This window comes from Diabrotica undecimpunctata, chromosome 7 (assembly GCF_040954645.1).
Source record: "Diabrotica undecimpunctata isolate CICGRU chromosome 7, icDiaUnde3, whole genome shotgun sequence".
In the NCBI taxonomy this organism is placed as follows: Eukaryota; Metazoa; Arthropoda; class Insecta; order Coleoptera; family Chrysomelidae; genus Diabrotica; species Diabrotica undecimpunctata.
The window spans coordinates 8,883,499-8,910,041 of NC_092809.1; the positions used below are offsets into that span (position 1 = coordinate 8,883,499).

General features: G+C 34.2%; 1 protein-coding gene across 4 annotated transcripts in view; it reads right to left on the bottom strand.

The window, feature by feature from the left end:
• Window positions 1-204: 204 nt before the first annotated feature.
• The window catches only part of LOC140444947 (uncharacterized), a 69,273-nt gene continuing 42,934 nt past the window's right edge, over window positions 205-26,543 (bottom strand). For 3 of the 4 annotated variants that reach the window (XM_072536662.1, XM_072536659.1, XM_072536660.1), the window contains exons 8-16: window positions 25,617-25,815; window positions 25,434-25,541; window positions 20,286-20,532; window positions 17,066-17,261; window positions 16,739-16,952; window positions 12,554-12,713; window positions 12,173-12,385; window positions 4,719-5,077; window positions 205-632 (exon numbers count right to left, since the gene is read on the bottom strand). In XM_072536662.1, coding sequence (XP_072392763.1) covers window positions 375-632; window positions 4,719-5,077; window positions 12,173-12,385; window positions 12,554-12,713; window positions 16,739-16,952; window positions 17,066-17,261; window positions 20,286-20,532; window positions 25,434-25,541; window positions 25,617-25,815 — 1,954 coding nt within the window. In that variant the 3' untranslated portion in view covers window positions 205-374. Of the gene's footprint in view, window positions 633-4,693; window positions 5,078-12,172; window positions 12,386-12,553; window positions 12,714-16,738; window positions 16,953-17,065; window positions 17,262-20,285; window positions 20,533-25,433; window positions 25,542-25,616; window positions 25,816-26,543 lie in introns of all 4 variants that reach the window. The other variant, XM_072536663.1, reaches the window with a different exon arrangement.

The window sequence follows — 26,543 nt, forward strand, 5'->3', positions numbered from 1 at the left end:
ATCTATTTGAGTATATAAAAGCAGAATTATTTGAATAAGTTAATCAACATTAGAACGAGAATGAATTAGAATCAAAAATACAATAACTTTTAGGATGAAGCAATAACAAAATGATATTTTAAGGCAACGAAAACTATTAAACTAAATATTTTCCAGATCGATAATTCACTGCGTTGGTACAAAAAAAAGTAAAATCCAACTAAATTACTTAAATAATGGATCTATTTTAATAGTAAAAATATATACAAATGAAAATGCAGGTTCCGTACTTAATAGCCACTTTAAACAAATCATTTCCTTTTAGTTAAAAACTGAAAGCCACCTACTCATCTTCCATTCCTAAATAATACATTTTGAATGTCAGCGAATAATTATCAAATATGTATGGGCACGTGAACAAGTAATTGAGCCCTATCAGTGAATACTTCACTGCACATTTCGCACTTAAAGAGATGCTGGGCGTTGGCGTTTGCGTGTTGCATGGAAATTTCGGCCAATTCGTGCAACGGACTAGGATCTTCCTGCTTTATGTGCTGTAAAAGTGGAGGAGAATCGGCAGGAAATTCGTTCTCGGATTCAGATTTCTTGTTACGGTTTTTGGAGATTATCATGCCTTCCTTTACCATTCGTACCTAAAAACGTTTGATTAAAAGCATTAAAAGGGACTTAATCTAAAAGTTATAACAAAAGTACGAATAATTTGGAAAGTATAGTTAAGATAGAAATATCACACAAATATGTTGTAGCACTTTAAAATCCCGTTTTGTGTATGTTTTAATTCACGTATTTCTAATTCCATGCTATTTAAGAAGAAAAACATTTCAGTGTCTTTTAGAATAGAATAAACAAAATACAAACACTTATTTGAATTGGAAATTGGAGCTAACGGAATGATAACTGTTTGTCAATACTGACAATCGCTGAGAAATGAAATTAAATCAAGTCCCGGGGTTTTGTTTTACCGGAAACAGATTATCGAGGCGTGGGAGAAGGAATTCAGTCTTGGCCTGGCCTTTGGCTGGTTTGGGTCTGGCATTTTGGCCACTTAAGCGGTACCATCCATGGTATCCGGGTACGAATAGAAATGGCAAGGGCAGCGTTCTTAAAATTCAAACAATTGTTCTGTGACAAAAATCTGAATACTGCGCTGAGACTGAGGTTTGTTGAATGTTACGTCTGGTCGCAACTATTGTACGGGGTAGAAACATCGACACTAAAAGCGCAAATAGTTAAAAAGATTGAAGCCTTTGAACTTTGGATATACTGGAGAATGTTGATAATTCCATGGACTGTTAGGGTCACCAATGAGGAAGTGCTGAGAAGGATGGGTCGAGACAAAAAATTGTTGAGAACGATAAAAGTACGCAAGACTGCATACCTTGGACACATACTAAGAAATAATAAATATAGTCTTCTGCAGGTCATCATGCAGGGTAGAGTCGATGGCAAAAAGGGAATAGGTAGAAAGAGGAAGTCATGGCTGCGAAATATTCGAGACTGGACAAACATGACTGTAGACGAATTATTCCACGTTGCAAAAGACAGAGAAGCTTTTAAAAATGTGGTCGCCAACCTCCGTTAATGGGGACGGCATAGGAAGAAGAAGAAGAAGTGGTACCATGAATTCGCTCTTGAGATCTGGAGGGGATAAGGTAGGGTCCGCTAGTCAAGCGGTACCCACTTTTCGCCGATATGGGCGATTAAGCAATCCCTGTCAGTAGTTGTTCCTAATAGCACTCCAAAAAATAGTATGAAGTAAAGTAAAGTATTTAGCAAATCAGCAGGATAAAAAAGTTCAAGTTGGTCCAGCTAAGTTCACCTTTAATGGTGGTGAAAACACAAATTCATCGAAGTTTTTACCTTTTTTATAACCTGCCAAGACAAATTAAATTACAATGTTGAATATTTTCTGATAGGGGACCGATGAAAAAGTAAACATATGTCAGTATTTTTATGTTTCTTTTACATGTACCCAGTGCAGTGCAGTGTCAGTGTTTTTTTTTGAGGGGGTACATCACTTAAAGTATTTTTCGTATGTTTTAATAACCATTGTCTTATATACACCACTAAATTTGTATGTATATAGTAAGAAACAAACATTCTACATATCATAATATAATAATGACCCAGGTAAATTTTTAATTTTCATTTTTTTAAAGACTTTCCTTTTAACATTACCTTTAACACAAATATTTTTACCACGTCATCGGGAGAAATTAATATTTAACTTTATATAAAGATATAAAAAAGTATCAAATTGTAATGGACATTTTTGCTTTTAAGATGTAAATTAGTACGGCTACAACGGTTATTAACACATACAAAAAATACTTGGATATACCCATAAAAAAAATACCAATATTGCAGCTGATTCAAATTAGTAGTCCCATTGGAACACCGACCTAGGTAATTATGTTCAGAAATATGGCCTGACGGAGTGACTTCACCATTTTCTGAATCTGCAAAACCAGTGGAAGGTGTCCTTAAAATCCCACATACCATTCATGAAACAAACATCAACCTAAGGATACTACATGCAATCATTACGGAATAGAGTAGATGAACTTTAATTGCAAGAAAATTGATGTGCTTTGTATAATAGAACATTGGCTAAAAAAAAGAGGAGATTCAAGCAGTCCACTTACAGTGATTTAAACTGGCAGCTTTTTCGGTCAGATTCGATTCAGTTGTATTTTTGTTATGAAGAATCTGAATTTTAATTCACATTGAATAGAAAAGTGTTTTGAATATTGTATAATTGTTTTAAAGAAAATAAATGTAAGTATTAATGTTTATATCGAAGCACATCTGGCCCTTTTTCTAGCCAGATTTGATGATTTCGTCAAACCATAGATGGTATAAATGGTTCCGTTCAGATCTCCCAACAGCTTCATTGAGAAGTGGGAAGAGTGGTTTAAATTAGGAGATCTGTTGCACTTAAGTGGAAAAATCAACTCGAAATCAAGGCGTAAGTACCAATAAGACCAACAAATTCAGGATGTAGAGAGTAAAAACAATCTACTGCATTAAAGATTCCTTATAAATATTAGAAAATAACTCATTTTTTAACAACTTTAGATAGACTTCTGGAAAGTGTTGGTATGGAGAGACCCATTGTCTTGGCAGGTGACTTCAATGTCGAATTTTGTACAAATAACGTCAACACAACTAGAATAGGGAGGTTAAAATTTAAATCAAGCAATTTTGGAACCAACTCGAGGAAAAACTGTCTTGATAACATTTTCCTGGATTCTGAGATACAGCGTGAGATGGCCGGAGTATGTGAAATGGGTTTCTCTGACCACAAAGGACAAGGTTGGTTTTTCATTGCATGAAATGGATAAGTATCAGGAAGAAAAAATTACTTTCGGGTCAATTACACAGAAAGGTATATTTATGTTCCATAATAGAATATCTGAAGTAAGCTGTGACTTTGCGAATGTGAGAGAAATGGATTTGAATGAGAAGTTTAACAGATTTATGAATGATCTGGAAGGAGCTTATTTGGAATTTATCCCAGAGAAGAGATATAAGGTAAGCTACCTTAGCAAAATTGTATAGGTGTATAAAAGGTCTCCCTGTTGAGATTGTTTGTAATCTCAGTGTCCTAGGTATTTATGTCAGTGTCCCAGTTGAGAGTCTTTGTTAATTGAACTCCAAATGGGACAATGACAATTGGAAATTGAGTCTTCCTCCATCTAGAGGTTCACGTAGATCATCAAATGTCGTTTGAAACAGGCCTATGAATATCATAGTCTGAATTTTATTTTTATTTAGCGAAACTCATCAATTTTCACAGTATCTTTTGACTAAATTAAGTTATGGGTGTGCGTGATTAAATACCTTAGAATCTCTGCCAATGAAGCTTTTTAATCCGGCCTGTTTGATAGACCTTATCGAATTTTGGACGTCTCAAGAAATGTGTCTATTACGTAGTTTTTCAGTTGTTAATGGCATGTGTGATATAAGTCACGATTTATGTCAATGTATCTTGAGTGGAGATCTATCCGAATTGAAAATCCGGGATTATAGAAGTCTAGGAGACGCTTGTACATCGTGTCTCTCATATTGAGACTGGAAGCAGTAGACCTCAGTTCCCTGAGGGTGTCCTTATCTGCGATAATTAGGTGAAATTTAAGTGATGGTTTTTGTTTGGTTAAATGATTAGAACTTTAATTAGAATTTTGAACTGTTTTTGCAGTCCAGCACAATTTCATTGATTTACAGAAAGACGGTTATGGTTATCTTCTGTTTTGATAATGAGGTCTCTGAATTTCTTGCTTTCTCAGAAAAGGCAACGTTTCAGACAGAGAGTGTCGATAGATAAGAGCAATGATCTACTCTAAAGGAAAATAAAGGGTCATTTCCCTTCTACTTAAGTATTATATAAATGTTTCTTGTCTGAAACCGAAGATTTCTATAGCCTAATGAGTTTATTGCTAATTTGAATGTGTCCTGTTCTACCACTTCTCTTTTAAAGAACCGGTTAATTGACCATCTGAATAAGAAACACAAAGAGAAACCTTCGAAATTCCCAGGAGCTAGGAGGAGAATTATTAACGTGGATCTTCCCGGAGAGTTAAATAAAACTACAACACAACTGTGCGCTAGAAGAATAATAAATGAAGAAGATCTAAATAGATATTGGCATATCAGTCATAAAAATTTAAGTATTGTAATTATACACACTTACAAATATTCTAATTTTATAAGCTTACTTTACTTCCCGGACCTATGATGTGCCTGCCGGGTTTCAAGCTATTACTATTCGTCCTTGACCTTGTCATCATTTTTATTTCAACCGTCGAGGGCGATTCACTTTCTACGGTCTGTTCAGATGCAACTTCTGGTGGTTCTTCGAACTGGTCCATATAAATGATGCCATTATTGGGTTGAGAATGTTGATCTAAATGTTCTTGTTCTGGGTCTGGCTCCACAAAAACATTCTCTTGTTTTAGAAGATTATCAACTGCCTCTTGAGTTGGATCTTTTGGAGGTTCATCGAAAGTGGCTCGAGGTAGTTTTTCTTGGAGGATATGGTAGTTGACGTTTTTCGTTCGAGGTCGAACTCTTTCACCTAGAATCAAGTACATATTTAAGTAAGAACTTATGTAAATGATAAAAATAGTCTCGACAGCCGAGTATAGACTGAGGGTAGTTTTGTATTTATATTAAGGAAAGAGCAAACATGGTACAAATAAAACTTACATAAAATTTTAGCAGGTATGTATTTTAGGATCTCAATTTCGGAATTTTGAACCATAAAAATACTATTTGGAACTACTCAAAAATAAAAACTTATTCATTTTAAATTATGCAGCAGTCTCTATTTGACTTTTGACGAGAAAGGCTGTGTTAGTCTCCGATAAAATATCAAGTTTCGGGGGCTTTAATAATTTTTAAATTGTTGAATGGACTATCTAAGCTCTGACGTCACAATGGGCGGGGATTTTAAAAACCTTTCCAAACAAATCTGTTTTACGTGTAACTCAAAGTTCATATTTTAAGGTTATGAATTGGCATGAAGGCATTGAATTTATTTACGAAGTTGAATAATATTTAAATTAATGTTTTATTTTTTTTTAGGTGCCAGTAATTTTATCCCATAAAAAGACTAAAAATATTTGATTTGTAGTTAATAAAGACTGTAGTTTAAGAGGTGAATAAGGATTGCTATTTTATTATAAAATCCATCTAATTAATAAAATGGTTATGTACTTTGCTCCAAGCTGTAAACATTACAGTGAACAAAATGCAAGTTTTTTTTATTCCCTTCTAAAATTTCAGAGAGACAGAAATGAATACATCTCATGATGTAAAAGTAGTTGTTAGTTTGTTTTAATATTGCTTATATTTAAGATATTCTGTGATTGTCTTTTCAGATTTATACTATGTATCTGTCATGACTTTTTAACCTTAAAATATGAACTTTGACAGTAAATATCTTAATACTTTGATATTGTTAACTCACAAATTCACGAACAACAAATAATACCAAGTGCACAGAATGTATGTTCATAACCATAAGTCCTTATTTATTCTTTAAACAATTAAAAAAATCAATATTTTCAACTTCTTATGGGAGAAATAAGGTTCTAAGACCCGCCCATTGCAACCTCAGACTTAGGTAGTCCATTCACATTAAAATTGTCTCACACAATAGACACGTCAAGCGTGCACTGAATTTTGACTAAATTATGGAAAATAGACAGCGTGGAAAAAGAGGATTTATTAATACTGATAATACGGTGTTGGCTGCTCAGAGGAGGTGTTTACAAGAACTCGTAAATTGTTTACCGCGGTAGAAAAGCTATCGGAATACTAGAACAATAATCCGTTAAGACCAAACTGTAAGAAACCCCGGTATGCGCTTATCATCTGAATAACATGACAAGAAAACTCTTAGAAAACTGGTCAGAACCAAAGTACTTTGGAGTAACATGAGTGGAACGCACTCTAACATTTAAAAGCTACCGAAAAAAATTTTTACTCAAGGAATAATAATTCGTAAGCTGATAGGAACAAACAAATGTGGCTCTGCTCAGACTCGTGTTGATTGTGCTATAAATACGAAGGTTGTCTTTTAGTTTTTTATATAGCCATAAAGATAAAAAATATATAGACTTTAAGTACTTTATTGATTTTCAAAATATGTCCCACCAAGATCGATACACTTTTGTATAGGTTTAAACCAATTGGTAACACAGTTATTCCAGTCTTCAGTTGACACTTGCAAAATCGCTGTTTTAAACGCATCGATGGCTTCTTCTGGCGACTGGAATCGCTGTCCACGCATTGAATTCTTGGTCTTTGGAAACGTGAAGAAGTCGATGGGACTTAGGTCGGGGCTATACGGTGGATGGTTTAACAATTCGTTGTTTTGAAGCCCCAAAAATTATATTGTCTTTTTTGTCAACTGAAAGGTTGTTTAATGCCTACTCTAAACGTAGAAAAGGTGTTAAAATAGTTGCTTAAATGATTAATAACATCCATCAGATATCGCCATAATGGCAGACGGTCTAGAACACCCTCAAACTCTGTTGGACGTGGTCATCAATGAACGCAACGAAAAGGGCGTAAGCATCAACGTAAAGAAAACAAAAGGGATGTTGGTCGAAAAGATTTATATTATAGAGTCGATACTAAAACTAGATAACAAAAACTGGAGAGGATTGAACATTTTAGATATCTGGACAGCTGGATAGATGGCTGGGTTGAGAGCAATGAGGAAATTTCGACCAGAATAAAACTGGCATGCAAAAGCTTCCTTATTTGACGTTCTGTATTAAACAATAGAAGGTTCAGGTTGATCACGCCTCTAAGAGTGACCTGTGCTGTTGAAATGTTCGACCAACAGCGCTTGTATTTATACCTCAATGACAGTCACTTTTGTGCTAAGTAATGCGTCGTTTTAGCCATTTACTTGTCTGTTCAATATAGCAGCCTTCACAACCTAAACGCGGTAGTATATAGATTGTGTAGTGTATAACCATCAACGTAAAGAAAACAAAAGGGATGTTGGTCGAAAAGATTTATATTATAGAGTCGATACTAAAACTAGATAACAAAAACTGGAGAGGATTGAACATTTTAGATATCTGGACAGCTGGATTGATGACTGGGTTGAGAGCAATGAGGAAATTTCGACCAGAATAAAACTGGCATGCAAAAGCTTCCTTATTTGACGTTCTGTATTAAACAATAGAAGGTTCAGGTTGATCACGCCTCTAAGAGTGACCTGTGCTGTTGAAATGTTCGACCAACAGCGCTTGTATTTATACCTCAATGACAGTCCCTTTGGTGCTAAGTAATGCGTCGTTTTAGCCATTTACTTGTCTGTCTAATATAGCAACCTTCACAACCTAAACGCGTTAGTATATAGATTGTGTAGTGTATATTACTGGTATTTTCATGAAAAAATAATCTTTTGTTATTAATACATCTGTACTTACCAATTCTTATGTTCGTACATAGTTTGACGAGGGCAGTAATTTTATTTGTTAGAGATTTAACGAAGGGTAGTCTTTTGTATTTAAAATCTTGTGGATCATCTCTATCCAATGTCTTAAAATGCTACGTTTGTTCCGCTTTGCTATATAGATGTGAAACTTGGATAATAAAAGTTAAAAATCTAAATAAATTAGAAACGTTCGAGTTGTGGTGTTACCATAGCATGCTCAAAATTCCACGACAACATACATATCCCAAGGGCGTGTGCTAGAAACCATGCACAAATGCACAAATAGAGAGAATTGATCAACCCCATCCAAATGAGAAAGGTCCAATACTTTGGTCATATAATGAGGGCTTACTTACTCCGGTTGATCATTCTGGACAAAATAAAAGGAAAACGCTGAGTCAGAAAACAACTGCCCTGTCGAGCTGCGTAACATACGAGAATGGACAGGTCAAACTGTCGAGAAATTGTTTCTTGTAGCCTTCCCACCGAGAAGCATTCCAGCAGCTTGTTAACATAACGAAAGCAATCGCTTAAGAACAAACATGGTACACAAAGAAGATCCAAACAATTGCATTTTCTCTTTACTGCAGCTAACAGCCACTATTGTTAAATGGTTTTCATATGTTGATTTTCCGTTTACGCAAGCTTTTGTCTAAGACATGAGACTTTTATAAGTGACAAAAGTAGTAACTGTTTATGATGATGATACTTCCGGTTCTCAGAGATTACAGCTAATAAGATTGTTTCTCTTTGAATAAAAAAGTGTTAATTAATTAATAGTAGTAATAAGTCACACCAAAGACAAAACTTACTAGATGTACCAGACGTGTTATGTAAACGCTGGCTGGTGCTAAATTAAAAAAAAAAAATTCATTTTTTTAAAACTAATAATTATATCATTAAAAGTAAACGTAATATCTATCCCATATTTAATTAGTACTTACTGTCTGTGTACTAAACCGAGATGTGTGTTTATTTGTCGATGTACTATTCAATTCTGCGAATTTCTTCAACTAAAAAATTTCTATTTGCGAATTTTTAATCAAAAAATTATATTACAGTTTTTAATTGTTCATATGAAAAATTTAAAAAAAAATTAGCCAATTTTTCTGCTTTAACTTTATAATTAAAGGTTTCGTTTTTATATTGTTTCTTAAAATCTGCTGATTCAGATCTTGTTTATATCATCTTATCTTCAAAATATTCTTGTACTGTTTGGTTACAAAAAGGCCAAAACATGACAGTAGTCAGGATTAAGGAATTGAAACAGAAGAAAAATTCGACTCAAAGAAAGAACAACCATTACAAGCTGTTGTGGACGAAATAAAGCAATCAAGCAACTAACGTCAATAGCTGATTAAGCAATGAACTAATAGTTCAGGCGATATCAGTATCAGGCGGTTTGGGTAGATCAATCATAACTTCGGAACCAATTGACAAATTTGAATGTTTTTTTTAAAGCCAAGCTTCTATACTGGCGTTCTATTACTTTTTTTTCCACAGTAAAATGCTGAGGCGAGCGTCACGAAACTAGCGCCACAAAATGGCGTCTTCAAAGGATATACAGACTATGCGAAGAAAAAATCAGCCGTACACAGTTTGGTTTTCGGAACGCAGTAGGTACGAGAGAGGATCTTTTTAGCATACAAATGCTATTTCAACGATGTAGAGATGTGAATTGCGTTATTTATGCATGCTTCATTGATTACCATAAAGCATTTGACACAGTAAAACACGAAGAGCTGATGGAGATACTAGCAAATATTGTTACAGAGGCAGGAGAATCCGATGATATCAAAATCAAACGTTGAGTCCGACAGGGATGTATACTATCACCCCTGCTGTTCAAAATATACTCTGAGGAAATCTTTCAAGAAGCAGTAGAGGATATTGAAGCCGGAATTCGAATTCAAAGAAAATCAGATTTGTGGATGACACGGTGGTATTCGCTGACAGTTATGAAGCCTTCCAGGAGTTAATGAAAAGAATCACAGAAGTGAGTCAGTTTTAGATAGGTCTCTCTCTAGTTGGTGATATATTCAGTGACAAGGACTTTCACTGAACATTAAGAAAATAAAATGTATGATGATCTCTAAGAAGGAACAGTAAATTGAAAGAATCAGTGTAAATGGTCAAATAATTGAAAGAGTAAAAACATACACCTACCTTGGTATGAACTTCAATGAAAATTGGGACCATTCTCTAGAAATCAAATGTAGGATAGAGAAACCAAGACCTGCATTTTAAAAAATGGCTAAGCTATTCAAATGCCATGATTTATTAGTACCCATAGAAATGAGATTACTAAGATGTTATATCTTTCCTATACTGTTGTACGGAGTTGAGTCGTGGACTCTCACAGACGCTACCTGCAAGAAAATTAAGGCTTTCGAAATGTGGCTTTACCGTCGAATCCTGAAGATATCCTACACCGACCACGTTACTAACTAGAAGGTTTTATTAAGAATGCAAAAAAGGAAAGAGTTGTTAACTGTTAACTGAGTTAATTGGCGGCGTCAACGAATACACAGAAACTTATGGGGAGCATGGACGTCATTAGGGTTACCAGACCTATGACAAAAAGCATGTGTACCTATATAGACGTAGAAACAGTGTTTAAAATAGTGTATTGTTGATATAAAAGCATAAGGTTGCATAACCTGATCGACAGTTACTAAACAACAAACTAATTGACCATGTAGCATCTTACGTATACCTTGGAACCAACGTAAATGAAAAATGGAAGCAAGTCATAGAAATTAAGGCGAGAACATAACGAGTTAGAGCAATTTCCAACAATATAAAAAGAAGGTATTGCACTTAAGGGAGTGCCGATAGAAGTGAAAACTTTTTAAATTGCGTTAAATTATAAGTGTTAATTTTTTGTGAATATTAATTACATGTAAATATTTATTATTCTTAATCATATGTATTACCCGTCTCAGGTCGTTTGATTTGATGTGTCATATGCTAAGGATTCGGCTAGTTGTTTATTTTATACTCAGTCAGAAGCCTTCTTTAAGTCAATAAATCAAAATTTGTCTTATATACATCACACGTACCCCTTTCATTTAAAACATCACATGCTCCAATCGGCCCAATAACTGTTCCAATAACTAATTCGTTGTATTAGTTACCCTCTCCCCTTTCAAACGAGACCTTATAAGTCATGATCCGTCGAGCCGTTCTCGAGCTGTTAGACCAATTTGCGTAGCGGTGACGGTCGCAAAAATCTGTAGCGTATTCAATGCTTTTTCCCCATCCACCAAGTGCACAACGTCGCTTAAGAAGTTTTCACTTCAAAAAGCTCCTCAGAAGCAAGGATTTGTCTCTTCCTCTAAAACTAATACTAGTTAAGAGCTACATTTTTTTATCTTACTATATGTTGCGAAGGTATGGACGCTGACAGAGATGCTCATGGAAAAACTAGAAGCATTCGAAATATGGATCTACGAAGGATTCTTCGTATATCCTTTACCGAACATAGAAGTAATCCAGAGAATTGGAAGAGAAAAAAAAATCGTAAGCAGAATTAAACAAGGAAGACTTTAATCTAGGCCACATATTGAGACTCGATCAGTAAGGCCTACTAAGAGATTATCCAGTGAAAAATAAACAGCAGGCCGGGGACAGGCAGGAAAACAATCGTGGCTGTAAAATCTGCGAAAATCGTTCAGGCTCATATCAGTCGTACTATTCAGAAGTGCCGTAACCAAAATCAGTATTGCCACATAATAGCCAACGTTCGCAGCGGACAAGACACCTAAAGAAGAAATCAAGAAACGTACATATATTGTCAAGGAGATACAAAAGAAAATTTTGACAAATTGTTAAAACAAGTACATGAAAGAGAATAGAAAAAATGGAAAAAATCAAGGGTTATTAGACTATCCCCAGAATGGAAAATATATTCGATATTTTCATATAAAACATTTTATATGATTACCTTATTCTTTTCTTTTGGATAAAAAAATTAAAGAAATGAGATGTTAATAATGTGAAAAAGAGACTGTCGTTATCATTATTACTATGCAATAAGTATAACACAAAGAAAAGACATAATAAAATAAAATAAACCAAACTATATTACTAACTTCAGTCTACAATAAAAAAAACTAAATCAACAAAAATTAAGTCGACCTTTCCACTTCCAACACCACCTGCCAACCCATCTTCTAAACCAAAAAAGAATTCTGCCCCGTTATAACTCACCGGTTGTCGCTTTGATCTCAGTGGGCTGAGTTCTGGTGACTAACGTTTTCGTTTTATGCCTGATGCGTCCATCTTCCCCGGCCTCGACTGGAACCCGCGTTTTTTGGGTATGGATCATTTTTGGTCTACTACTGATTGATTGGTCAGATTTCAGTTTCTTGATTTGTTTGCTTTTCGGTGATGACTTTGAATTCACCAAAGAGTTGATATTTTCTGAAACAAAAAAAATATGTCTCAGTAATTGTTCGTTACGATTTTTTCTACGTTTGATTTTAATGAATCAAATATACATTGTATGCATATTATACATTTAATCTCATGCTTATTAACACTGATGCCACGTTTAGAAGACATAATTAGAAAAGTACAAAAAATTATTACCTATTGTTGAAGAAACACTATTATATAACTCCGCAAACGAGTCTGAGACGGATTCCTTGGGAGATTCTGGGGATTGTGGCTTTTTGGTTGGTTGTCGGCGAGTGTACCTTCTTTTCCGTTCCTTTTCTTCTTCGGAATCAGTGAAGTTGTCTCCCAAATCCTACAAAATAAAAAGATTTAAAAACATTTAATAAAATCCAATCATATCACAAAATTTTTTTATTTAAAAAGTCCTTTATAAAATGTATAATATATATAATCATATCATATATTGTTTAGTATGTTGCAGTAGATATTACTTAAATGGTTGGTGTCAGTCTTATAATTGATAGATTCAGGAATTTTGTTAATGTGTACCATTTCAAGGGAAAGTCGATTTTTATAATTATCAACTTGTTCCAAGATTTTTACATTATTAGAGTCAAAGTTATGTCCTGTCTTCAAGTGGTGGTCCACTAATGCAGAAGAGTTTTTTCTTATGTTATGAGTGTTATGAGTCACTTTTGTGTTGAGTGACACGTTGTTAAGCCACTGTTGACTTTGACCAATATAACAACTTTGACATTGAGTGCAATTTATTCGGTAAATTGTGTTACTCATTAGAGAATTTGGAGTTATAACTTTAGTTTTGAGAATAACCTTGAATTTAGAAGTGGACTGTATTTAATTAATTTAATGTTTGGAAATGTTTTGAAAAGTGGGACAATTTGGTCTGTTAAATTTCGTATGTAAGGTATTTTTTGTATATAACTGGTTGTGGATTATTTATTAAAGCTCTTTTATAAAAGTGAGTGTTATAAATGAGTTTTTTTAATATATGTTTTGGGTAGCCATTGTTTAAAAACATTTCAAAAAGTTTCTTTAAATTGATATCTAGGAAACTCAGATCACACATTGTCGTTACTCGATTTTTCATAGATATAATTGTGTTTAATTTTTGATTTCTAGGATGATTAAAATAATAATTTATAAATCTGCCTGATGCAGTATCTTTTTGATATCAATCTAATATGATTCTGTGGTCATTTGTTCTTTTGATTTTGGTATCTAAAAAAGGTATACTATTTTCATTTTCATACTCGAACTGAATTGAATATTTTAACGAAGTAAATTAAAGATTGTTTGTACTGCCTGGATATGGTTGAATGGTACACTCAATATTATGTCATCAACAAATTTATAAATAAACTCCTGGACAAAATTAACGCACCACTTTAATTAATCTAAATATTTACAATATAAACACAAAATGGAACTAAGTTACATTGAAATAATAATAAACACCTACAAATAAGTCCAACATGACTTAAACAAGTCCATTATGACCTTAATTTGCCCTATTGTTTCTTTAAAAATTTGTTTTTGCCGGAAATGCGTAAATAAGCTAGCATAACTCCAAACTACAAAAAGAAAAAAAAATAGTAAAGTAACACCATAAAATGCATCTGGATCTACACTAATACCGTGTAGGCCCTCCTCTACTTCTTATGACTGCATTTATGCGTCGAGGCATGCTTGATATCAAATGCTCAACAAAAGCTTGCGGAATATTTTCCCATTCTTCAATAACGGCCTCAATGAGTTGGTTGTGATTGGCAATAGGTGGTCTACGACTTCGAATCTTTTTTTTGAGATAGTCCCATAGATGCTCTATAGGATTTATGTCCGGACTGTTAGGTGGCCACTCTAGTAATGGAATATCAACATCATTTAGGTAGCCAATAACCTGTCGAGCCACATGAGGACGAGCGTTGTCTTGCATGAATAAAAAATTAGGTCCAAGAAACGGAGCAAAAGGCATTACATGTTGGATAATAATGTTGTCTAAGTAATAATGGGCATTCATAGACCTCGTACGTATGGGGACCAACTCCGTACGAGCTTCAAAGCAAATTCCCCCCCAAAACATTTTAGAGCCGCCACCAAAAGGTACTTTAGGAGAGATATTGCAGCTGGCAAACCTTTCTCCTCGCCTTCGCCAGACACGCTCACGACCATCTGGAGCTTTTAGGCTTACTCTAGTCTCATCGGAGAAAAGAACTTGTTTCCAATCATCGATGGTCCAATTTTGATGCAATCTTGCAAAATTCAATCTCTGAACCCTGTGTTCTCTGGTAAGCAAGGGTTTTTTGGCCGGTTTCCTGTTGCTCAATTCTGCTTCATGTAAACGTCTTCTAACTGTTCGAGATGATATTGCGACATTTCGAACATCTGCTAGTTCATTTTTTAGCAAATTGCTGGTGACTCTCCTATCTCTGAGAGCACGTTGTCTCAAAAAACGATCATCAATTTGATTAGTGCAACGTTTTCTCCCTTGTCCTGGCCTTCGATGGTACGACCCTGTTTCATTATATCGCCTCACCTTGCGACTTATGCTGGAATGATGTCTTCCTAACAAACCTGCAACGTATCGCATTGAATATCCTTCATCTAGGAGAGTCGATGCTCGCACTGCCTCCTCTATTGACAAATTTCTTTGGCGGTTCATTTTTTTATTTGATTTTTATGCAAATGAACTTCCAAACATGCAATTGATGAAAAACATCACAATAAAAAGCTTGTTTGTCACAAGCACTTTGCTTTAATCGGCACTCTTAATGAAAAATTTAACTCACTTTTAGTCTAAAACGAAGTTTAATACAAATTATTGTTAAAACAAGACTATTATTAGCTTACATAACAACTGTCACTGTCAAACAAGGTCCATAGGCAACTTGTCGTACAGTAAATTATCAATAAATAAAAATTATTGAGAAAAATATGAGTGGTGCGTTAATTTTGTCCAGGAGTTTATTAGTGAAAACGACAATTTTGATATTCCAAGGTCTATTAAATGGTCTATGATAACTGTTGCTAAAATAGGGCTAATAGGACTGCCCATTGGTTTTCCAAATATTTGTTTATAGAATTTATCACAAAAACAAAAATATGTGCTGCCAAATAAGAATGTTATTAATGACAGAAAGTCTTTTCTTGATAACGATGTGAATTGTTTTATTTTAGACCATTCTTCTTGTATGATTTCAATTATTAACTTTATTGAGATGTTAAAGTTAAACAATGACACTACATCTAATGAGATCAAAACATAGTTATTTGGTAGCTGAATCCCATTTACAGCATTTTAAATCCCTGACGATTTTGATAGTAGAGGTTTTTAGCTGTTTTGATAAGTTTTAGATAGGTTTCTCTGTAGTTGGTGATATATTCAGTGACACAGACGTTGGTTAAATATATATATATATTCATATTCTGCATATTCTTGGCTGATATGCAGATACCTTTGGTAATCCAGGGTTTATGATGTTTTGGCTTAATTGTAATTAAAGGAAATACCTTATTGAAAATAGATAAGCCTATTTAAAAATCACTGAAATTAAGTGTACGTCCACAGAAGAAAAATGCCATCCAGAAGTCAAGCATAAATTTTGAAATCTATGAAAGTTCTGAGCGAAAAAAATCCTACCTAAACCTCGGGTTTTCGCGTAGGGTTTGTTGAGAGTGTTAAACTTGGTATATACTGCTTCATAATCAGATAGTCCTGAATACTGTAATTACCAGGAGGAACAAAAAAGTGAATTCAGGGTAGGCAGGTTTTATACTGATTGTGTTTTGTTTAAAACAGCTCATAGAAAAGAAAACAGCAAAAAATCAAGAAGTACATATAACTTTTAGTAAGCAGTATTATAACGATTCATAAAACTTATACGTTTTAATTCACGTATTTCAAATTCCATTCTGAATAAGGTTTTAGTTTGCTTTGTAAAAAACTTTAGAAAAAACATTAAATTCCGAACGATGAGACGTATTATGAGTGTTTGTTTGTATATTCTTAATTACACCGAATAAATCGTTTTTCTGTATATATCATGAGTTCATATTTAGCGCTTTCAGAATCGCGATTTAGAATTTCAAACGGGAAAACATACTTTAAAATATTTGTTTTACAATATGAATCGAGAAAAGGAATTTTTCTTCCGCGTGTCATTTTTCGTCTGATCGACGAGGAGACCGGTCAGCTGTCTGGCAGTAAAATATTTTACATTATGGACAGAAAATGACAGTTAAGAAATCATTTATTACTGCTCTTACAGAGTTGAGACAGCAATGAAAATATCAACATCAAGTTGGATGAAATAAATTTATACAACGAGTAAAAGAGGAATAGCTGAAAAATTCACTTACTTCAGACTGTTCATTTTCTCCATCCTCTAATCTGTTGGACATCAGCTCCAATTCGTGAGGCTTCAATTTTCTCCTTCGTTTGTATTTTCTAGGGCCAATCTGTGGTTGACGTTTCATTGCAGTATTCATATCGCAATGGTGAATTAAATGTAAAATTAAATCCTGAGATGTGGCGAACATATCGGAACATACTGAACAACAAAAAGGAGTCATACTGAAAAAGAAATAATTACTTAACATGTATGTCAGGAATAAACTAATAAACTAAATAAACTTTGAATCTGCAAGTTTTCCCAAATGAATAAAATTAGAAGAGTTTAAACTTACCTATTGGAATACTTTGGGTCTGGTCCCGAATGATGCGATCGTATGTGCTCTCGTAACACAACTCGTTGATTGAACGCCCTTGGACAAACTGCGCAAGCATAAGGCTTCTCTCCGGTGTGTATCCGTTCGTGTTTTCGAAGAGTTCCTCCATCTGCGAATGCTTTCCAACAATACTTACACCCATATGGTCGTTCTCCTAAGAATAATAGTACAAATTAATAAAATAATTATTACTTCTTTAGAAAGATCCTTGAGAATGTGAGTTTCAAATTGCGAAATGATGTACATTTTGTAGATACCAGTCAAAAGCCAAACAATAATGACATACTTTAGACAATACGTCGCCCCTACGACAAATTAGAGCCAGATAGATGACTCTATTCTTATAGATGACTCTATAGTTGACTTCGGATAGCAAGCAGACACTTTTCTACAATCCTGGTGGAAAATAGATCTACTTCAGGGAAGCGTCCCTGCCCACGCGAGCCATGCTTTGCTCTCAATTCCTTACTGAGAGAAAATCATGTCCCATTCCTTTATCCTTCCAAAATCTAGTTTCCTACTTCCTATCCCTCCCTGGTGAAGGGCAGCAGCGATCATCAGTAATAGTTCAAGGCGTAGAGGAAATGATCCTGGACCGGCTTGAAACTGGATTACCACAAGCATGACTGGAGCAGTTTAAATGGTTGTAGTACTGCGATGGGGAAGGCAACGGGAGAACCACCCCATTATATTTTTCACAAGAGAAAAAGAAAATGGCCCTCAGTCCGGGGCACCCCTTAAATGGGGAGAGGGTGCGAAGAATCCCCCCGTCAACTACCCAAGAAAGTGGACAGAGAATACAAATATACGACCGAATAGTACGCATCGACACCTGGAACATACGCAGTTAATTTATGTCCGGGAAACTAGCAAACACTGAACCCGAGATGGTAAGACTGAAAATAGACATCTTGGGGATGAGTGAAGTAAGATGGCCTGGATCAGGAATACAAAAAACAAAACATGGATACATATACTATTCAGGTGGAACCGAACAGAACATCAATATGGACCTGCACTATTAGTATCGAACAAAATTGCTCAATCACTCAGAGACTTCATCCCTCTAAATGATAGAGTAGCAATGTTGAAATTACAAACAACTCACAGAAAACTAAATATTATTCAGGTCTATGCTCCAACAAGTGACAAGTCCGACGAAGAAATCGAAAAATTTTATAACAACATAGATGAAATAATGCAACTGACAAAAAGAGGTGAGATAAGGATGATCATGGGTGACTTTAACGCTAAAATTGGTCGTGGTGCTGAAGGAGACCACATGGGAGCATACGGTCTAGGTACCAGGAATAATAGAGGAGATACACTTGTACAATTCTGTGTAGAAAACAATCTGTTAATAGCAAATACCTTCTTCAAACAACATCCTAGAATGCTATACACATGGAAATCATCTGCAGACAGAAAAGACAGAATTGTTAGAAATCAAATTGACTTCATTTTGCTCAATAACACCTTTAAAAAGTACATACAATCTACGAAAACATACCCTGGAGCTGATATACATAGCGATCGCAATCCAGTTATAATGGATTTTAGATTAAAAAGATTTCTCAAAGTCAAAAAGAAAACAGTGACAAGAAAAATAGACATCTCACAACTGAAGAACCCTGAACAGAAAAAAGAAATAAGTATCAAGCTTGAGGAAGAACTAAAAACGATCGAAAACTTGGTACAGACAGACATTGAAGTAACATGGACTGCCCTAAAAACAAAAATACCAAAGATACAAGAAGAAGATACAAGAAAAAGATACCAAAGAAGAATGGATAACGCAAGAGATCATGAACCTCATGGACGAAAGACGAAAACATGAAACAAGCCCAATAGAATACAAGAATTACTAAAATACTCAAAAGTACTACCAATCTGCAAAAAAGGTAATTCCCCAAAAACTGACAATTACAGACCTATAAGCATTGTTTCTACTTTTGGGGAAGTGATTGAAAAGGTTATCAAACAACAATAATTATATCAGGAAAAAATAATGATGATTTAAAAATGTCTCATGAGGAAGTTTCTACTAAATCTAGCTCATGGTTTGTGCAAACAAATTAAAACTTAACTCTGTAGTACTACTCTTGTAGTAAGTAATTTACACAATGATCCAGATAACAAAGAGACTGTTAAACTATTGGGAATAACCATAGATAATCGACTGAACTGGTCGGATCATATCTTACAACTTAAGAAAAAGCTATCAAGTTCATTATTTGTTATTCGCCAACTAGCAAAGATTGTCAACTTTGAAACATTAAAAATGACATATTTTTCTTTATTCCACTGTCACCTAAACTGTGGTGGCAATTCATATGGGGCAATTCAACAAATGCACTTCAAATTTTTAGAATGCGAAAGAAAGCTATTAGGATTTCAGCAGGGGTTAGTTATCTATATAATAATAATAGTCTCCCGTTTTATACCGCTGTCGCGGCTTTGGGAGTATAGCAGGGTAGTCTGCTATATCTAGGGCCTACGGTATACAAGGAAGGTAACATGGCCAGTGCTACGCTTCAACCGTCTATTATTACCCCTGGTTTTACCCAAGGTACTCATTTTTATTCAGGCTGAGTCGACCTGGGGCCTATAGACATTTTTAAAATGTCTAGATGTTCTTGCCGGCGGTAGGATTCGAACTCCGCACCATTGGCTTGCGAGGCAAGCATCCTACCACTTGCGCTACGCAGGCCCTTTAGTTATCTATATTCCTTTTTTATAAACTATGTATTTTTTTTTACTTGCTACAAACAATTTTGTATTTGTTATGTACTTAAATAAATTCTCTACTCTACTCTACATTGCCAAGGCCTAATGTAATTCGGCTCTATTTGGGTTATTCGAAAAAACTAATCATGGACTTTCTGCACTTTCGTACTTATATCGCAGAAGCTTTAATTTTGGGCGAAAAAACAGTACAAAGAAACAAGGGTCGTCCTTCCAACACACTGGATAATTCTCCAAACTCATTGCGTTCTTCAACCCCACAAAATTTAGAATTGAGACCAATTACTAAAGTACGTTTGGACAGAATGGATCATTTACCGTAACATGATGGAAAAGATTTCGTTTCTAGAGATGTAAATTAAAATGCACTAAATGAAAAATGTAACACAAATTTATGTTACAAACTGTATCATCGTCAATTACTTTTCCTCACCTGTGTGTATCCTAATATGTATTTGTTGTGAACTCCTGGATCCAAAAGTCTTCCCGCATTCTCTACATGGAAACTGTCTACCGGAAACACTACTATGACTATGCCTGTGATTCATTAACGTCCTGCCATCGGAAAACTCTTCACCACAGACATCACAGGTTACGACTTTATTTCTATGGGAGAACATGTGCCGTTTGAGACGAGCTTTACTGTGGAAAGTTTTGTCGCACTTCGTACATGCAAACATCTGAAAAAAATTTATTTTTGAAAAGGTGTATTCTTGTTTTAGAGCTATTTATTCTAATAAACTTAAGAAGTTTCTTGGTATTTATAACTAAATTTAGATTTCTATTATCAGGATCTAGAAGAGTAAAAAAACATTAATTTCTCTGATCTACTACTGAAAAGCTGGCTATTTTTTCATTGACAGCCTTATAAATCTCCCTGTTGATTACAAAGTTCCATTGGTCCTTCAGTTTCATGGATATTGTCCCTCCAAGAGAGCTAGCGCGCAACGCTACTGGTTTGCAGTGTTAGTTGTGTGAGTTTGTAAAGCATGCGTCGATAAATATATAATAATATACATATTATCACTTGTCAAACCAGTGTCGTTGCGTGCTAACTCTATTTTACTTTATCTTTGATACCTCGCGTTTTTCTCAGGCAACCTTATATCATCATATTAAGAATTAATTAGATTATTAATTAATCATCTTAGATATAAAAAAACATGTATATACGTCATGAGCAGCGTGTTTTTTTATAAATAAAATTTTTGTTAAAAAATTAATTATTATTAATTGAATTCAAAATATTTGCAGCCACTTTTTGACTGGTATCAATGCATTCTCCTACTTTTAAATTTAAGTAAAAATGTGTGTTTGATTAACTACTTTATGAACGTTGCGGAAATAAAAATGCTTACATGGATGAGTGAAATCACAAATATTTTGGTTTAATATACACTCAAAAATTTGTTATCAGAACAAAAGTCGATTTTAATCCAAATTGTTTCACGTATCTCTTTCCCACACTACAGCATTCAATAATATACTAATCTTTTACGATTTCCAGTATAACTGTTTTTGCAAATACTTAAAATTATTTATATTTTGAGTATAATTTTCATTACCAGTGTAAAAACCACATTCAATGTTTTTAAAGAAAATATTTACTAAGTTTTGGCTATTTAAAAATTAAAAATATTCTTTCTTAAATATTTTGACAATATCTGTTCTTAGTTTTGAAAGACTATTATTTCCAACAAATGTCATTCGAAAGTAACTTCAAAATCTTCTTCTGTACTTTGTTATGGCCTCTTTTCACATAGCCAATGTCCTAATCTCAAAAATGGTTGTTTTTATAAGTATTCAATTAATGAATTTTTATATTCTTTAATTTTTGATCGCATAATATTCCACTGATCTCTTTTATATTTTTGAAGTGAAGACTCCTTATCTCTTCGTATGTCTGTATGTTTTTGCATGGGATCTTAAAGCGTATTTTGTAGAAAATTGAGCAGTGTATTTTGAAGGATAAATACTTATTATTTACATACTGTCACTGTTACTGCCAAAGCTTAAAATTTAACAGATAACTTATTCTGTTCAATCTCAAAAAATGGCTCCACATGCTAGCAGAGAACTAAAAGCAAGAATTGTGACGAAATTAGAAGATGGTTGGTCACTATCTGCCGTAGCGAAGCAGAACAACAGTCTTTAATATTAATAGAATATGGAGACAACAAGAAACTCTCGAAAGAAAGCAAGGTTCTGGAAGACCAAAAATATCTACCGCTCATGAAGATCGTACGCTTTTGGAGAGATTAGAAGAGAATCGTTTTGAAGATGCGAAAACTGCAAGAATTATGTCACAGTTACCGGAAAGAAAGACAACAACTTGGCGCAGAATTAAAGCATCGCGTCTTAGGTACCGAACTGCAGCAAAAAAACAAACTCTACACCTAAACAGAAGCAATCAAGACTTATATTTACTTTAAACCATCAGCTACAAAATTAAGATTTTTGGGACAGGGTAATATTTACAGATGAGAAATTTTTTCAATCTTCCAGAAATTCAAAATAATATCAAAATTTAGACCTTAATACTGTAGCGTTTTAAATTTGTTAATATATAATATCCAGATAATAGTAAAAATTCTGTTTTAAGTTTTGTATTCAGTTGTTTCAAAATATAGATGTGTTTGTCTCTGTTACATTCTCAGATAGAAGATTATTCCGGTTAAAACTAAAATCAATATAATACGTGTTATGTGTTTATGTGTTATTTCGACGAATTTAAAAGAGTGTTTTCTTTTTCGTTGAAAACGATTTGTTTACATTCGAGTCCCTAATATAATATTGCAAGTCAGGTATATGGTTTTTCTAAGACGTATTAACTGAGAATATTTTTTTTGTCTTTGTTTACATTAATATTCCCCTATTCTCTGTATGTATTGTGAGGTAAAAAATTTCCAGTTACCCAATTTAAAAGTAGATGTTTCGAGATTATTTTTTGTCGGTTCGTTGCTAAGAACTAGGTCAAGTGGAGGGTAGATTGTTTGTTTTAAGTTTGTAGGCAAAAATTAGCTGTGAGACGTAAAGGGAAATTTATTTTATGGCGTGGAATTTGTAAAATTTAACGCAAAGAGGAGTCGACATTTAAGTTCCAAGCAGGGCAGACATGCTAGAATGAGAGTCAAGCAAGAAACTTCAGAGTAGATAGATGTTTGGGCGATTTTGAATCGCGAGTCGATTCAATTTTTTTGTGTTATGTCTTAAGACCGGTTAAGTGATAATACTCTTTGCATAATGGCAGTTTAAAACAGAGTAATCACCATAAGATTTGTGCACCGGCACTGAAGAAATTTTGTAAAATGAGTATATAGGATGTCCCCGTCGTCAGCTTGATTTCCTCCACCAAGTTCCTGTTTCAATCGTCCCTGTGTATGGAAATGGTTTCCTTTTGTCCAAGTTGAGAGTTTTGTCCTTTGCAGCTCCAATCCCAGAGATAGTAGCAAGTTTTTTCTTTGAAGTTAAGAGAAACAAGTGAAATTAAGGTAACAATTAACATTTTAAATTTTAAAGTAAAGACAGACTTTTTTTTTGATAATTATTAATAATTGATTGCTTTCATTAAAATTTAAAGGAATTGTAATATTTAATAAATTGTAAATTTTATGGTTTAACTTAGCTGTCATTTTAATTGTTTTTTTTTTTAATTTAATGTTAACATATGACAGCTAGCTTTATTTGTTTCGATATTAATTTGTTTTGTTTGTTTAAAAAAAGGTTAATCTCTGTGCGGTAACATTTGTAAGTTTTTGTAGTATCTCCAACCCCTTTGTAAACGGAGTTTGTAAACGGACACATGTTAGTTTTTTTATTCTGTATTTGTCAACTATTTATATAGTATATTTTTTGTGCCATTTATATGTTTGATAACTGTTTGTATGAGACAAAAATAAACGTTTTGATTTGTTTCTCGGATCCATTTTTTTATTTATTTTGGAAAATCTCCTAACCCTTTATGTGTTTTTTATTTTAGGATATTTTTCCTAAATCCAGCAAGTTTAGGATTCTTCGAAGCGGCGTCCTTTCCTTTCAAATAGCTAGAAGTTCTTTTTCTTGTTGTCCCTATTTGCCCAGTTGTCCAGGAGATTTGAGTAAGTACCCCTTTATTTCATTCATTGTGTAGATACCCCAATCCGACCCATTTATTTCAACTTACCCACAACCCCAGCTCTCCAGCAACCCCCTGAGTGCCGTTCGCATACTTAACGATTGTTTTGCTTGCCCTATTTTGCCCCCATAGTTTCTGTCCCCAATTTTCTATCCTATATTCTTACCCTGAGGTAGGCAATATATATTCGTTACAATACTTATTACAATTTATGAATTAACATATGTAATCAATTGTTTGTTTATTTTATTATTTGTCTCTCATAATAAATATAATATAATGTCAGACCAATCAATTTTTCTGCTCAAAATGATCAAATCTTACTAAGAGTAGTACAGTTTTTTTAGGAACCAGCTGTACATAAACAAAAATGAAGAGAATTATATTTTATACAATTTTGATTTCTATGATTTTTTGTGTTACAATCAACATTTAAAGTCCTACGCCTATGACAAGTTTAACGAGACACAAGCGATTAACGAACCCTAGGCGCTGACGTCATCAGCAGCAGGCCATAAACAGGAACGAACCTGTCTCGCATCAAAAGGCTCAGTTTGTCGATCGACGCTCTTCTTAGGAGTAGACGTATTGCAATAAAAATGGAGCAGTGTATAGTATGTAGAGAAGATACAACCGAAAATAATGTTATAGTTCAAAAACGTGGTGTTCAAACTCTTTTATCATCAAGAATTATTCGTGGTGATGAAGAATACAAGTGTATACTGAAAATATTGACAGCGTGGTCATGCATCCAACGTGCCAGAAAAGTTATGCAAAGAAGAGCCACGGAATTGGATTGGAAATAAACTGCTCGTGGGTTAGAGAGTATCCCTACCACTGCAGAACATACACCGGATTCGTTGCTTAAAACAATTTCCTGCAAGTGCAAAACAAATTGCATCAAAATGAGCGGATGTCGTAAAGCCGGATTTTTCTTCAATGTTTAATTATATGCCAGAGCTGATGTTGCGAGACCTGCCAGAATGTTGTCTAGCTTAAAGAAGTATTCGAAAATCATGACGATGATATCATCACAAATCCTGACAAATTAAATACATTTGATGAGAACGACTGCGAAGAGACCTATATCCAAAGATGGATGTTTGAGGCTGTTTAACTAGATATAATGCAAGTGTATGCTTATTATTTTTTATTAAAATGTTTCTATTTTTAAAAACTAACCTATAAACGATTAAAACATTTCAAAAATAAAAAATTAAACATTTTATTTTGTATATATACTGCATCTGAATATTTGTTTAATTTAAATTACAATTAATATTGGCTATGAGTACGTGTGGTAGGTTGTATAGTATTTTCCAGTCACTTCCAGTCAAAGTTAAAATGTGATCAACATATCAAAAAATTAATTATTAACTTTACTAGACAGTTTAGACTGGGGTTCAGGAAACAGAGTTTACCAGCCCAATTAAAAAAAAATCAGATGAACTTAATGCAAAAACTCACCTTTTCTTTAGAATGTTCCCACGTATGTTTAAGTAACGTTCGTCGATCCTTACACGATCGACCGCACAACATACAGCTATGGGGAGGTAGGTTTTTTCCATGTTTAGCCTAAAAATATACATAAATAAATATCGAGTCTTATTTTTAAAAGCGTGGTGATACCGACCACTACAAATTACTTACTTGAACATGAACCGCTAATAAATTCTCCTCTTCGGCATTTTCTCCACATATCATACATTTGTACTCAAGTATTCTGGCATGTACTTCCGCATGGGCCAGTAAATCTAACGCTTCTTGGAAAGATTCTCCACATACGTTACATATGTGACCGAATTCGTCCTTCACGTGAATCCTTTGGTGTCTGCGAAGATTGTCTTGCCTGAAAAATTAAATTTATTTTTATGTTTTTACTTTTGGCAGATCAGGACAAAGTCAAATAGACAATAAACTCAGCTGAGCCAATATTTCTACCGAAAGGAATTGACCTTTTGTACAAAAAAATATGTACTACAAGTATGTTAAGGACGAGTGTATACACCAAGAATATGGAAAATCATAAAGGTAACTTATATAGTTCAGTCAATGAGGGTAACTTTTGGAGGAAAACTATGAAGGGAGGATTCGGCAACACCTACGAAGCAATCAAAAGGCAAATGGGCTGAAATGAGTAGACGAAATAAGCTAGATAGAGAGATTGCATGTTGAAGAGCCGTGTGATATACATAACATTACTGGGGGATACAGTATCAGCACACATCGCTAGAAGTTGTCCACAGGGGGAGTATTATTCTCTCTCTTGTGGGAATTCGTCAAGGATGGGTTGATCACTTGACTTAGTAACGTCATACATCATGTCCTAGGCTATGCAAATGATCTGGTCATCTTAGCTCAAGGCAAATTTAAAAGGAAGAATTTAGAGGGATTAGGTCGTCTAAAATTAGATGGTTGAAATCTAAATCTGGTGAGTACTAGAGAACCTAATACTAAATTCGAGACTCTAGGCTGATGGCAAATGTAAAAACCATGTGCATAATACCCAGTCATAAGACTGGTGAAGGAACATTCGCCCTCCATAAAGGAGAACAACTGAGTGATTAACTATAAAGC